This window comes from Myotis davidii, unplaced genomic scaffold (genome assembly GCF_000327345.1).
Source record: "Myotis davidii unplaced genomic scaffold, ASM32734v1 scaffold152, whole genome shotgun sequence".
In the NCBI taxonomy this organism is placed as follows: domain Eukaryota; kingdom Metazoa; phylum Chordata; class Mammalia; order Chiroptera; family Vespertilionidae; genus Myotis; species Myotis davidii.
In genome coordinates, this window is record NW_006283545.1 from 523,855 (window position 1) to 539,615 (window position 15,761).

At 39.2% G+C, this 15,761-nt stretch overlaps 1 protein-coding gene across 5 annotated transcripts in view; it reads left to right on the forward strand.

The window, feature by feature from the left end:
* Positions 1–15,414, forward strand: part of USP12 (ubiquitin specific peptidase 12) — a 62,183-nt gene extending 46,769 nt beyond the window's left edge. For 4 of the 5 annotated variants that reach the window (XM_015564926.1, XM_006753750.2, XM_015564933.1 and 1 more), the window contains 3 exons: positions 5,858–6,055; positions 11,319–11,397; positions 12,257–12,522. In XM_015564926.1, the coding sequence (XP_015420412.1) occupies positions 5,858–6,055; positions 11,319–11,397; positions 12,257–12,358 (379 nt within the window). In that variant the 3' untranslated portion in view covers positions 12,359–12,522. Of the gene's footprint in view, positions 1–5,857; positions 6,056–11,318; positions 11,398–12,256; positions 12,628–13,179 lie in introns of those variants that run through there. The other variant, XM_015564918.1, reaches the window with a different exon arrangement.
* The last annotated feature ends 347 nt before the right edge of the window (positions 15,415–15,761 follow it).

A 15,761-nucleotide genomic window follows, 5' to 3' on the forward strand; every position in this document is an offset into this window, starting at 1 on the left:
AATCTGTGTATTCCTTCAACTATGTTCTTTATTAGTGCTATGTCATTCTTCATAGTTACTATATCTTTTCTCATGCTGTTGGACATCTTTGCCATCATTATTCTGCACTCTATGTGTGATCAATTTCTTATCTCCATTTCATTTAGCTCTTCTGGAGAATTCTCTTGTTATTTTGTTTGGGGTTTTTGTTTTGTTTTGTTTTGGGTTTTTTCTTTTGGTCTCTCCATTTTGGCTGCCTGTTGGGGTTTGTGACTATGTATTAGGTAGATCTGCTATGCCTTACAATCTCTAGTGCAGTGTCAAATGCTGTTTCTGACTTATTAGATCAGGCAAAGACTCAAAACCTCCAGAGACCACCTTTGCTTGCAGACTGATTGAATTGTCTTGAGTAGCCTAACGCAATTGTACATAGGTAGGGCAAGAGGTTTTCTACAGGGTGGGACAATTGCTTCTGCCTGGAAGCTAGTTGTTATTCTCAGGCTCTTAATGGGCCTCAGAAACTCCACAGGGTTAGGGAAGGGGTTTTCCATTAGGGTGGGGCAACTGCCTTTCCCCCAGGCAAAAACCACCTGGATAGCAAAGGTCTGCCTGAGAAAGATACCCTCTACAGCGTAAGTGAATGATTTAGCATAGGGAACCAAGATGTCTGCCTTCTGAATTCTAACACCAGAACCCCCAATTTTGGCTTCTGCTCACACAGCTTCAGTCCACTCTGCCCTCCCTCCTCTGGAGCCCAAGTTGAGTGGCTGCACACAAAATTCTGTGTGCTGGCCCTTTAAGGGGGTACCTTCATTTCCAGTCACCTCTTCCTGGCAGACAGCAACCCTGTTGCTTTTCATAGCCCGATATTATGTGGGCACCTCTTTCAGGTCTGGTGCTCTCTGTTGGAGGGCCTAGCTTGGGGTTTAGAGTTGTCAGTGGCAACCTCCCACAGCTGAGCTCTCTCTCCAGAACTTCAGCTGCTGTCTGTGGGATCCTGGCCAGCCCTTAGGCCTCTCTGCCCTTCCTTCAGTCTCTAGGTCTTCATTTTCCATCCTTGGTTATCAGGGTTCTCTCCAGCAAATCTTCAGTTGGTTATTCAGAATGGAATTTTTGTATTTTACCTGTAATTTCAGTTTGGTCCTGGGAGTGTGTCAGTGTAGCATCCACTTACTCTGCTGCCATTTTAAATCTCGCCCCCTGTTTTTCATGATAACTCCAGAAGTGAATATTTCTCAGAAGTCTTCTATTTGTGATATATTTAATTCCTAGCAATGGGATTATTAAGACAAATGCCCTAAAGTCTTTTAATTCATAGTGGTAGATTACTTTCCAGGAATGATTAACTGTTTACATTTGTTTTTTCTAATGTTTTTCAAAGGCCAGATTAGTAGAATAGTAAATATTTTCAGAATAATAAGCTGCCCACCACATTTAAGATATGTAGAATGCAGATTTAGTATAATTTTGTAAAGTGATTTTTTTTAAATTTCATTAGAAATCATGGCTTAGTAAATTTCATTTTTAATCATGAAAAGTGAGGCAAGACGTTGGGGCGAGATGTTTTGCTTCACTGCAATTATATAGAATTTAGTTCTGCAACGTTTGTCAAATATCTATCATGTGCCGGACATGTTGCTAAATAGAGGAGAAATAAAATGAAAGAAATTGTTTCAACCTGCCAACAGTTCAGACACTAGAAGAATAATCTAAATATTTTATAGTGTAATAAACTATCTCTATATATAAAAGCCTACGTGACTGTTACTACCGGTCAACCCAATGACCGGTTGCTATGATGCACACTGACCACCAGGGGGCAGACACTCAACACACACCCCCTAGTGTCAGTGCACTCCCATAGCCAACCTCCTGTGGCCAGCTGGCCGGGTGGTCAGTGCGTTCCCACAACCAACTCCTTGCAGTCTCTCTCCCTGGCCAACAGCCCTGATCGGCCCCAATTGCTGGCCAGGCCGAAGGACTCCATCTGTGTATGAATTCATGCACCGGGCCTCTAGTACATACTGGTATATAAAGTGAATCTGTAAAGTGTTGGTGGAAGATTGAAGAGAGCACTTATTTGTGCCAGTGGGTGTAACTTTTGAGATGAGCCTTTGAAAGGGTGGACTGTTGTTAGGTGAAGTAGGGTTTCAAAGGTAACCCAGGGCATAATAAAAAGATTATTTAGAATGTGAAGGATAACCTATGTTTCCCAATTAAAAACAATTTCTAAAGTTTCCTGATTATTCTCTTTCTCGGATACATGTAGCCTTATTCTTAATATGGAGTGATTTCTTCTTTCTTGCAAACACCTTTAATAGAATGATCTTTAATGCTTTTCTCATTGTCTCCTATTCAAAATCTTAGTTTTTTAAATCATTTTTTATTTTTCAATTACAGTTGACATACAATATTATATTAGTTTCAGTTGTACAACCAAGTGATTAGACATGTAATTTAATAAATGGTCATCCTGATAAATCTTGTGCCCATCTAGTACCATACATAGTTATTAGAATATTATTGACTATATTACCTATGCTGTACTTTACATCTCCTATTTACATGACTATTCTGTAACTACCAATTTATAGTTCTTAATCCCTTCACCTTTTTCACCCATTCCCTCAATCTTCTCCCATTTGGCAGTGGTCAAATGGTTCTTTGTATCTATGAGTCTGTTTCTGTTCTGTTTGTTAATTTGTTTTATAGATTCCATTGTTGATAAATATGTGTTCGTTGCCATTTTATTATTCATATTTTTATCTTTTCCTTCTTTTTAAAGAAGACCCTATAACATTTCATGTAATACTGGTTTGGTGGTAACAATCTCCTTTAGCTTTTTTTGTTTGGGAAGCTCTTTATATATCCTTTGATTCTAAATGATAGCTTTGCTAAGTAGACTAATTTTGGTTATAGTTCCTTGCTTTTTGTCACTTTGAATATTTCTTACCAACTCCATCTGGCCTGCAAAGTTTCTGTTGAGAAATCAACTGATGGTCTTATGGGAGCTCCCTTGTAGGTAACTAACTGCTTTTCTCTTGCTGCTTTTAAGACTCTTAGTCTTTAACCCTTGGCATTTTAATTATGATGTGTTTTGGTGTGGGCCTCTTGGGTTCATTTTATTTGGGACTGTCTATCTTTATGTTTTCAAAAAGGTTTTCAATTCCTTGCTCTGTCTTTTCCCTTCATGGCACCCCCATGATGCAAAAGTTGGTACTCTTGATGCTCTTTACACTATCCTCATTTTTTGGATTATTTTTGCTGTTCTGATTGGGTGTTTTTTCCTTCCTTATTTTCCAAATTACTGATTTGATTCTCAGCTTCATCAACACTATTGTTGATTCCCTCTAAATTATTCTTCATTTCTGTTAGTGTATCCTTCATTCTAACTGGCTCTTTTTTTATGGTTTCCATGTTCTTTTTTATGCTGTTGAAGTTCTCACTAACTTCATTGAGCATTTTTATAACCTGTGCTTTAAATTCTGCATCTAGTAGATTGCTTGCCTCTACTTTGTATAGTTCTTTTTCTGGGTTTTTGTTCTGTTCTTTCATTTGGGACATATTTCTTTATCTCTTCATTTTGGCAGCCTCCCTGTGTTTGCGTCTATGTATTAGGTAGAGCTGCTGTCTCCTGTGCTTGGTAGAGTGGCCTAATGTAGTAGGTATCCTTTAGGGTTCAGTGGCACAGCCTCTCAGTTTACCTGAGCTGGGCACTCCAGGTGTGCCCCACCACCACCACTATGTGGGCTCTTTGTACAGCTTCCTATTGTAGTTGAGCCTTAATTGCTTTTGGTACTTAAGTGGGAGGGATTTACCCCCAAGCTGATCAGCTACAAGGACTGCCTATGACCACTGTGTAGGGACCACCTCATGGAGCAAGACTTACTTCAGCAGGGCCCTGGTGCCCAATGAGTTCTCATCTTCAGTGTGTCACTTGTGAAGGTTGTTGGGTTTTGCTTTGATGTGGTCTGAAGTTGTCCACTGGGTGCACTAACTCTGGGGCTTCCTGGAGCTGCAGACCGAGGTCAACTACCACTTTTGTTCTGCCTGGGGCCACCCGGCATGAGCTACAAAGCAATCTGCAGATGGCTGCTACTTGTGCTGGGCTTGGAGGTGCCCAGGAGAGGCCAAATTGGGAACCAAGTCTGGTTGCTGCTAGTGTCAGACCTGGGGACATTTAGCAAGAGGTATAGGTACATGGTGGCCAGATGCTGCTTATTTGAGAGGTTTTAGAAAAGTCAGAAGCATGAGCCAAGAAAGGCCATTCATATGGAAGTAGAATGGAAGTCTTGGGTGGGTCTGCAAGTTGGGTGGGGTCTCAGGGAATCACCAGAGCAGGGTGAATAGTATGAGCCAGGTTGATGGAATCTCAGATGTGGAGCCCATCTTTCAGCACAGGAACAATGGCCTTTGCCAGCATTTCTGTCTGGGAGAAAGCTGCCTCTACCCCCCAGCTCTTGCTTTGATGCCTAACAATTCATTTCCTCCCCATATATCCCTGGTGCCTTTTGAGCTGCTGCCCTAGTGCTGGAGCTCAGATGGAGTAAGTCTGTGAGCAGTCCCTTTAAGAGGAACTGTCTGGGATTTCAGCAACCCTCTGTCTCACTCAGCCACAATCCCTGCTGGTTTTTACAGCCAAAGTTATGGGGACTTCACTTCCTAGCACTGGAAGCCTGGGCTAGGAGGCCTGTTGGGGACCGGGGACCTCTCGCTCTTCAGGGGGGACCTCTGTAGTTGAGATACCCCTCCTGATTTTTATCCACCATACATGGGTGTAGGACCAGCTGGTTTTGTGTCTCCACCCCTTTTACCAGTCTTGATGTAGCTTCTTTATATCAGTGGTTGGCAAACTGTGGCTCAGCAAACCGTGGCTCGCGAGCAACATGCGGCTCTTTGGCCCCTTGAGTTTGGCTCTTCCACAAAATACCGGCTCTTCCACAAAATACCAACTTCTGCCCATGAGCCATGAAGTTTAAATTGCAATGTACGTGCGCGCCCATACATGGTATTTTGTGGAAGAGCCACACTCAAGGGGCCAAAGAGCCGCATGTGGCTTGCGAACCGCTGTTTGCCAACCACGGCTTTATATCCTTAGTTGTATGACTTCCATTCAACCAACCAGTTTCAGGTGGTTCTGAATGATAGTTGTTCTATAGCAGTGGTTCTCAACCTTGGCTGCACATTAGAATCACCTGGGAATCTTTTTAAAATCCTGATTTCTGGGCCTCATCCTCCGGAAATTCTACCCAGAAATCAGGATTTTTTTTTTTTTGAGGTGGACCAGAAATCAGGATTTTAAAAAGATTCCTAGGTGATTCTAATGTGCAGCCAAGGGTTGAGAACCACTGTTCTATAGTTTAGTGGTAATTTTGACATGGTTGTGGGAGGATGTGATTACCGCATTTACCTACTCCACCATCTTTACCAGAAACTCTCAATCTGTTATTAATTATATAGATTGATTAAACCAATGATTTTAGTCTCCACTCACATCCAGCAGAATTGATGGCTTTAAAGAACTGGTTTTCCCTCCACTAGTCATAGGTACCATGTGCATTTAGCCATATCATATTTCAGAAATAGATTTCTTAACGAAGACCATAGCCATTCCATGTGCTTTGAAGCCATGTTGAGTGCTCAGTCAATTTATGTGGTTTGCTGATGATGGATAGGGTGGGCTGGAGTTGGTTTAAGATGTTCAGACTATTGCTTTCTCAATATACAAATAATTGCCAGAAATATTCAAAGTGGGCAGTGCTGGACTATTAAAACTGACCATTAACCGTTTGCTAATTGAATCATAAAATTTGCTCATTCTTTTAAGGATATAGTGTCCATCTTTTATGAAATTTTGTTTTCATGTTTATTTTAATAGGATGAAAGTTAAAAAGCTGCCCATGATTCTAGCTCTACACCTGAAGAGATTTAAATATATGGATCAACTTCATCGATATACAAAACTTTCTTACCGGGTAGTTTTTCCTTTAGAACTTCGTCTTTTTAACACTTCAGGCGATGCAACCAATCCTGACAGAATGTATGACCTTGTTGCTGTTGTGGTTCACTGTGGAAGGTAATTGCGGTTGTGGGGCCTGGCAGTGGGAGGATGGGTCGGTGAACAGTCAGCATTCAGGGTATTCTTGAGGGATTCCAGGATAGACCTTTCAGAGGTTCTCATCCAGATACATTTTATCATTTCCTCCTTAAAACTTTTATAAATGAAAATATTTATAAATATCTATAGTACATTATCTGTATGCTTTGTTGTGTGCTCACCACCCAAAGTCATGTCTCCTTCTGTCTCTATAAATTTGATTCCCTTTGCCCTCTTTATTCCCCTCCACCCTCTTCCCTCTCTGGATTTGAATTTTTTTTCTTATCTAATCTAATAAAAGAGAAACATGCAAATTGACCACCCCTCTGCTATGCCCCAAGCCACACCCACCACCAGTCAGTGACTATATGCAAATTAACCCAACCAAGATGGCAGCCGGCAGCTACGGAGCTGGAGCAAGCAGGAGGCTTGGTTGCCCTGGCGATGGAGGAAGCCAAGCTTCCCGCCTGCCCTGGCTGGCTGTGGCCTCCGCTCAAAGCAACAAAGTTTCAGCTGTAGAAGATAAATAAATCCCAGATACCTGCTTCCAGCCAACCTCCACTGGGAGTTTGGGTGGCTGGGGACTGCGGCCAGCCTGCAAACAGCCAGCAGCCCCTCACCCAGACTGGCCAGGCACCCCAGCAGGACCCCCATCGTGATCCGGGACACCCTTCAGGGCAAACTAGCCGGCCCCCACCCATGCACCAGACCTCTATCCTTTATAATAAAAAGGTAATATGAAAATTGACCCTAACAGCAGAACGACTGAGAATGACTGGTCACTATGACACACACTGACCACCAGGGGGCAGATACTCAATGCAGGAGTTGCCCCCTGGTGGTCAGTGCGCTCCCACAGGGGGAGCTCTGCTCAGCCACAAGCCAGGCTGATGGCTCCCAGTACAGCGGTGGTGGTGGGAGCCTCTCCCACCTCCGCAGCAGTGCTAAGGATGTCCGATTGCAACTTAGGCCTGCTCCCCGCTGGCAAGTGGACATCCCCCGAGGGCTCCCGTGCTGCCAGAGGGATGTTTGACTGCCAGCTTAGGCCCAATTCCCCCTGGGAGCGGGCCTAAACCAGCAGGTGGACATCCCCCAAGGGGTCCCAGACTGTGAGAGGGCACAGGCCGGGCTGAGGAACCCCCCCGAGTGCACAAATTTTTGTACCGCAGGCCTCTAGTTTATAATAATAAAAGCATAATATGCTAATTAGACTGGACAGCCAAATGTCCTTCCAGACTACCTTCCAGACAAAGCCGGCGTTGTTAGGGCCAAGGCAAGCCACTGCAGCTGTGAGGGCTGAGCCCCTTGCACAAATTCCGTGCATCGGGCCTCTAGTTATTTAAATATTATTCTAAGAACATTAAGGTCTATTTTATTTTCCATTTATTTATTTTTAAATGATGGTGCCTAAATAGATTTGCAAAATAAATTATTTCTTAGATTCATTGGATATGTTCATTATATTAATGGTCATGAAAACCATTTAAAATGGCTTTGGAAATAATCTGGAAAGATAAGTTTTCTGCTTTTTACCTCAGTGTGTTTACTTCCCATTAGCCAATTTAGTGTGATTTCTCACTTTGTATCTTAATTTATAAAATAGGTAAAAAAAATCATAAACTATAAGAGCATCATGCGATTAGAATTTATACTTGAAACATACAGTTTTCATTGACTGTTGAGAATTTCCTGTAATAATTATAAAATAAGACACTCATCTTTTTCTCCCAGGTTTGGGGAAAATTATACTAATAGTATGTTTTATCCAACTAAGAATGCCCCTGCCTCCCCAGCTTTAGCTGTGCCCTTCCCGCTCTCTGCTCAGAATATGTAATGACAACTGGAAGTCAGCTCTGTCATAACAGTCTTCAACCTCCATTGTCTTCATTAGCCTGCCTCCCTGTATTGTATACTTTGCTATTATCTTTCCATTTTTGGAGCATTCCATTTCTAAAGAGTGATGACATCTGAATGGAGGAAAACAATAAGAAATAAAGAACCTGTAGTTATTCAGTCCAGAGGCTTTAGAGGCAAAGAAACCTTGGGTTCAGTTCTCCTTTTGTCATTTCTGGTCCTTGTGACCATACAGAACTTGCCAAATGTCCGTTTTCTCTTCTATAAAAGGTAAATAATATCAACTGTCTTACTGCATTATCAGGATTAAAAGGGAAATGTAAATAACTTAGCTGCTGCTACTGTTTTAACAACAACAACAATAACAATATTAGCTTTTCACACCGTACTGTACCATTTGATATTTTTTTATATTCAGTGACAGTTTTACCCCATTTAAATTCTGCTCCATCTTATGGAATTGCTCTACTGGCAAGATCTTGAACTCTGAGATTCCTTATCACAGCCCTGGGCTCCCTCCCCTCACTGTTGTCTAAAATTTAATCCACCCTTTTCCCCTTACAGCCTCTTATCTCTTGATCTTTCTTTTTAACCCTTTCCTTGGCCACATCTGCTTCTCCTCCCAGCCTTACTACCAGTCAGTTATCCTTTATAATAAAAGCGTAGTATGCAAATTGTCCCCTCAACCAGGAATTCATCTGGGAGTTCAACCAGGGAGCTGGGCCGGCCAGAGGGAGGGAGGAAGTACCCGGCCAGCAGCTGCTAGGGACCTCACCAGTGCACAAATTTTGTGTACTGGGTCTCTAGTTAAAGCATATTGTCGCAAACACTGTGACATTCTCCTGCTGCCTGTTCATGTCTCCAAACTTAGCTGTCAGAATGCTGTAGACAGTTGAGGGATGCTCATTGACTCCTCATGGGCCAGTTGACTGCAGTGGGACTCATGCCTGCTTGAGTTCCTCACAGAAGCTGTTTCACACCCCTCCCCATATTAGTCTCTTATTCTTCCTTTTCTTTCACTGTGCTCTCCTCATGCCTTCTTCCTGTCCCCCTGCTCTGCCTGTTAAACCTCTGTGTGTCTTCCTCGGTGCTCTTCTCTACAGCCTCAGTCTCCATTTGGTGCTGCGCCTCTGTTCTGTAACTACTAGGTGTGTGTTGCTGGTCATGACTTACTGCTTTGTAGTGTATTATGTTTATCCACTTATACATCTGTTTTTCCTTATGAGAATGGGCACTATTTATTTATTTACGTACTTATTTATGTATGTAATCCTCACTAGAGGATATTTTTTCTATTGATTTTTTTTTCTTAAGAGAGAGCAGAGGGGAAGGAGGGGCGGGGAGAGAGACATCGATATGAGAGAGACATATCGATTGGTTGCCTTCCACACATGCCCCAACCCGGCCCGGGATGGAGCTTGCAACTGAGGCACATGCCCTTGACCAGGAATTGAATGCACAACCCTACAGTCCACGTGCCAACACTCTAACCACTGAGCAACTGGCTGGGCAAGAATACGCACTTTTAAAAACGGGAAATAATTCGTTCATTAAACAAAACACTAAACATGTTTTTAAGTTTTTTCTTTTTTATTTATGATACTTATCTGTAGATACATTTCATATCAGTATAAAGGGTTTGCCTTTGTCTGCAACCTTTGATTATTGGAGGATCTCATTTTCAGCATGTCTGTGCCAGTCAGTTTGCTCGCTCTCTATCCCTAATGACTGGCATATCATAGGTTTCCAACAAATATTTGCTGATCTTTAAGCCCATCTCAAACCCCAACTCCTTTGTATAACTAACCTTTCTTGATTCCTCAGCCCATTCCCTTCCTCTCTCACTGGATGAGGTTTTAGTTCACTGTCCCTGTTGCTCTGCTTTTATATCCTCTTCTGTATATGCCTCTGGAGTAGTTTCCTAGTGAACTGGCAATGTCTTCAGGGCAGGACATTGTTGCTGTCTTTAACCCCCACAGAAATAGCATAGTCATTGGTACGTATCAGGCATCTGTGCATATTGAACTGAACATGTTTTATGTTCAAAATGTAAATCACTGATTAACCACTTCCTTAGGCATCAATTTCTTACCCTCAGTCCTTCATCTTATTAGTTTCTGTAATTAACTTTTGCCTACCATTCTTCAAACTAGCTCTTAGCCAAAGGAAAAAGCTGTCTAACCTTTTCAGTCTGATGCCTACCTGTCCTCAGTCCACCTATGCCTTCCCTCTCAGGCTCTGTTGCTCCACCTTTCTGATTTTTTTATTTTTATTTTCACCCCCTTGAAATGTTTTTACCCCCCATTTCTTACTTCTCACTATAAAATGACTTTTTAGATGAATCCTATAGAAATGGAGAAATTAGACTTATTTTAGCATTAGAAGCATAAAAAAAAACCCACACCCGTTTTGAGGTATTTTCCTCTGCAGTGAAAAAGTCCTCTTGTTTGTGCCATTTTGTCACCTAAGATAATCATCTCATCTATACGACTAAGGATCCAACACGTGGGAAATGTAGTAGGTCACTTATTCTAATGTCTGAGCTTGCTGCTTTTTTAAAATAGTATTCATCATAAAGAATAATTTGTATTGAAAATTATTTCAAATGCTATATCAATTATAGATTTATAATTTAATAAAAAATATAGTTTTATAATGAGTTATATTTAAACTAAGAGGTTAAAATCTTGAGCATATAAAGCAAAGAATTTTCTTTTAAAAGAAATCTTTATTTTTACATATATATAGATTTCTATATTCCATATTTGTTTAAAATGAGACACAAAGGCAATTATAATAATTATAACTTAAAAATAGCACTAATGATACTGATCACTGGGCAAATGTCACTTGTTTTTAAAGAAGTTTATGAAGTTTGAGCTTGATTTCAGAACCATGAATTTGATATAGCTTTTTGCCTTTTCAATCATCATGAATAGGATCTAGAGAAAAACTGTTGCCACTGGAGTAAGATTTAGAAATAATTCAGCATGCATTGTTTTGTAGTTTAACTCAGTATATATTGCATGTGACTCCCCCTTTCTCCCACTAAAAATACTAGAAAATTTTCTTTAAATCTTTCATAGAAGCAAATTTGAAAAAAAATTTTTAGAAATAATTACAACTATTACAAAGATAAGAAAGAATTTTAATAACATAGCTTTATATAAATGGAATACTGGTTGTACCTCTCAAAGTAGAGTACTAATTTGATTTTAAAATTGAATGCCAGTTCAAATCAATATAGCTTGATTTGGTGGAGGGATAGATAGGTAAGGAGTAGTTTTTTCAGTTTTGGGTTTTCTACTCTATAGAAAATGAAATTCAAGGAATAGAAGAGTAATAATAAACATTTTATAAAGTTAATTTTTCTTTCTCTTTGTTTCAGTGGTCCTAATAGAGGCCATTACATCGCAATAGTTAAGAGTCATGACTTTTGGTTGTTGTTTGATGACGATATTGTAGAAGTAAGTAATTTCTTAATTTTTTATTTTTCTCCAAAGTGTTATGTGTTTTACTCTTCACTTTTTTCTCCCAGCTTCTCATTCATATATGACAGGTTGAGTATTAGACAAATATCTAGGTCTTCAGATTGTAATCTAATTTCTGCTATGTACTCCCTAACATCCAGTCCCAGTGCTTGAATTGTCTGCTAACCATTATGGTGTTTAGAATATGACAAGGGAGAGCTTTCAATGACCGAACTAGTTTTTAAAAAAACTTTCATTTAAAGAAGAAATGTATCTTGCCGGCTGGTGTTGCTCAGTGGTTGAGCAACAACCCATGAACAAGGAGGTCATGGTTTGATTCCTGGTTTGGGTACATGCCTGGGTTTCAGGGAGCGTGCAGGGGGCAGTCAGTTGCTCATTCTCATCATTGATGTTTCTCTCTCCCTCTCTAAAATCAATAAAAATATATTTTTTAAAAAGAACTGTATTAAGCTATAATATACCTATGGCAAAGCGCACAAATCTTAAGCAACAACTGTTAGTTGTTTCATATAGTTCAGGCCCATATCTACAAATAGAATTGATGGATTAAAGGGTAGTTGAATGTTCAGCTTTAGAAGATGATGCTAAACATTTTTCCAATGCATCTGTACACTTTTATATTTCCCCCAGCTATGTATGAAACTTGTAGTTGCTCCATATTTTCACCAACACTTGATATTATCAGTCTTTTAAATTTACGCTGTTCTGGTTGTGCAGAGCTATTTTACAAATGAGAAAATGAAAGGTATGTTTCAAAGAAATGTGAAAGGTTTTACTGGATTAAAGCAGTTTGAGGAGCTTGTTTAAGTACTAATGTTCACATTTTGCCTCACAGAAAATAGATGCACAAGCTATTGAAGAATTCTACGGGTTGACATCAGATATCTCAAAGAACTCTGAGTCTGGTTACATCCTTTTCTATCAGTCTCGAGACTGAGGGGAACTGCGATGAAGAGACTTCTGCCTCATTTCTTCTTTGGTTATTATGGAAAGGATCAAGCACTAATTTTTCAAGAAAAGAGAAATGCAGGAAGCTCAGGGGGCAGTGGCACACTTTGCACACAATAAAGCAAAGACTATGGATTAACAAGCTCTTCCTATTATGGTAGTTGATTTATTTGCTCAGGTATCATGCTGTCTGTGCAGTTCCATTCAACAAGGAAGTGACATCAGAGATAGCAGCTCCTCCTGTAAAGCAGCCTTCTGGTAATTGACACACACAAACATTCTCTTTATTAATTGCATCAGTAATGATTTTAACTCTTTGGGGGTGCAGTAGAAAGAATAGTAATCTGTGCCAGGTTATGTAGATAATTTAAGGAGATGATAGAGAACACACTGTTTAAATTTGCCTGTGTTGAATGTGTACAGAAAGGATACTTGGTAGTCTTTTCAACCGTAAACCAGAAATACTTTTGGGCCCAACACTTGCAGTTGCCTTCCTGATATAAAAAACTAACAGGTTTTAGAATCCAGTGTCAGGAAGACAAATATGTTTTGCTTCTCTAAAGAAGCTTTTAATAATATACAGTATATGTATATGTAGGGAACAATTGGTCAAAAGTGGCTTTTTGTTTCCCCAAGGGGAAAGACTGGCTTTGTAATATAATTTTTTTCCTTATTTATTTTACTTAAAATTGCTAGAGTCTAAGTATTGTATGAAGTGCCCATGATTCTGTCAGTAAATTTGAGCATATTTTTAATTTTTATTAGCTTTTGTCAGTTTAACTTGTCCTTTTGCTTGTTTCTGTTTTTAAGGTGAATTTTAAACTCTATTTAAATTAGTAAGATACCGTAAGAAAAATTGCAATGAGATGAGGTAAATATTCTTTTTCAGGAGGAACTGATATCTCTGGCTAAATATTTTTCTTTTGTTATAGTTTATAAGTCAGTTATTTTATTCAGCTTTAATTTCAGTAAAATAAGAAACTATAAAAAATTCCCTATAGTTGTTGGGATGATAAAAGACATTCTGGTGCAGTGATGGTATACCAGTCTTTAGAATTCGTAAATACTCTAATGTTTCCAATTAAGGCCATGTTTGGAAGATTCATGTCATAGCAGTTATATTATTTTCCAGAGTCATTCTTTACCTTGGAAAGAAGGAATCATTCATCATAACCCCAGTAGCTAGCGGAAAAAACCTTTGAAAATTAACTTTTAATTAAGTCGACCAGGAATACACAAACATGTCCTTTTCTCCATCCACCTTTACAAATCTTACTGGGAGAGTGTTTGGAAATTAACTTTGTTAAGACTCCCTTCTGTTAGGAGTTTTAAGAAGTAATGTATGTAATTAAAATAAGTAAATTTTTGCAATTGACACTTTTTCATGCATCAGTAAGTTCTCTGACAATGGCCAAATGTCACTTGTGGGAAGTATTTGAATTTATATTCAAAATAATAGCAATCAAGCCTTGGCTATTATTTATCAGAGTCTTTTCAGGCAGTAATTTTTTTAATTGCTGTAATTTTCTAAACTTATTTTATTAATACTATTGAATACGAAAAACAAAAAAGAATCCTTTTGTCTGCTGCTATTATTAACATTTATTATCTGTATCTTTTAGCTCAGGAAATGACTTCACCTATTCATTCCATGAACATATCTTTAACAGGGTCACTTAGTTAATTGGGTTGTTTAACAGATGTGCTGGGAGAAAATTATGAGGTATTTTGATAAATTACTTTTTAAGGTATAGTTTCTGAAGCCTAATCTTGGCTGGAATTGTTCTGTACAAATCACATAGCCTGGCTGATTTACCAGCATTGCACAGAGAATCACAACCGAGAATGTGGAGAAGGCCATAGCAGTGGAACTGGATACATTTTTTATTTTGAGGGCTTAAACCAAATTGTCTTGGATTTTAAAGTGGTGTTTCTGTGGTTTTCAGCACAGAGAAGGTGAGTAAAGTGAAGCTGAGTCAGTTTTTATGTGAGTCAGGCCACGGCATGTATAAGAAAGATAGATGAAGTCATTTGCATAAAGGTACAGCGTTGAAATACTTTGTTTTCACATTGTGCATTTTAAAAACAGTAAAAGCTAAGGTTAAATTTCATATTAAAGCAAATGATAGCATTCTTGTTGAGTTCCATGGTAGTCATACACTGTTCACATCTATACTGCATTTAATAGTACTGGTATGATTTGTCAGGGTAGGGACTGTGGGATGATGGTTCTCAATTTACTTTTTACTCTTAGTGCAGCTGCATCTAAGTAGAATGTTTGCAAGCTTATCAGAAACTCAACATACTTTAAAAACATATAGGGTTAGGTTTGGGGGGGAAATGCAGATATAGTAAGAAAAGTGACCCATATAGACAGCGTTGTGAGGTTGTCTGTTGGTTGACTGTGGTTGAAATGAAGGGTAGGCTTCAGTTGTAAATGATGGCTGATTGCTGTCTATGTACATGATTGTTGGGAATGGCTGTTCTGTTCCATATTTTGTATATTGGAATAAAATTTCTATAAATTATAATAACTAAAAGAAAATATTCTAAATTAAGTCTCACTTCGAAGTCATATGGCTTCTGTCTTGGCAACTTTATCTTTAGAAGATTACTTAAGACAGGAGCCATGCAACTTCCAGAAGGAAAAGAAAATGTGTAATATATGGATCTTGTTGTCTCTAACCATCAGTATAGGGTTTTTCTTTCCTTGATGGCAGTAGAAAGATCTCATTTTCATAACATACTTCTCTTGATACTTTCTTTAAAGATACTTTTCATTAAAGATTCTCTCATGAGGTATTTAACTGGGAGCTGGGAGGCTAAGGCGCTCAGGTCCTGGCTCTTCAGTGAATTTAACTGTGTGACCTTGGGCAAGTCACTTAACCTCTCTGTGCTTCAGTCTCCCTATCTTGTAAAATGGGAGTAATACCTACCTCACAGGGTTGTTGTGGGGATTAATTAGATAAAATGTCTGTAAAGCATCTAAGGTTCTTGAAGAAGACGCTATACAAAATAATATCTATTAAAGTTGTTTTATTTGTGCTTGTTGGTTTTAAGTGTGTGTTTTTTTCCTTTTTGCCTGAAGTGTATTTGCACATTAGAAGTACACACTTCGGAAATGGTCTTATTGCTTTTGCTCAAAAGTTACTACTTTAATTATCCAAAGAGAATTTCCCAGAACAGCATTCCATATTGCATTTTTCTTTATGGAGTAGCATTGTCTTTCCAAAAAGCCCAAGTTTAAACATTTAAATTTAGAATCATAGAATCTTACAGCAAAGTACCTTCAAAGTCACTGTTCCTAGCACTCCGCTTCCCTTTCAGTGTAATAATTGCTCCTGTAAAATCTGTGCTTTAGTACTTGAAGCCTGTTCCATTGTTGAGTAACT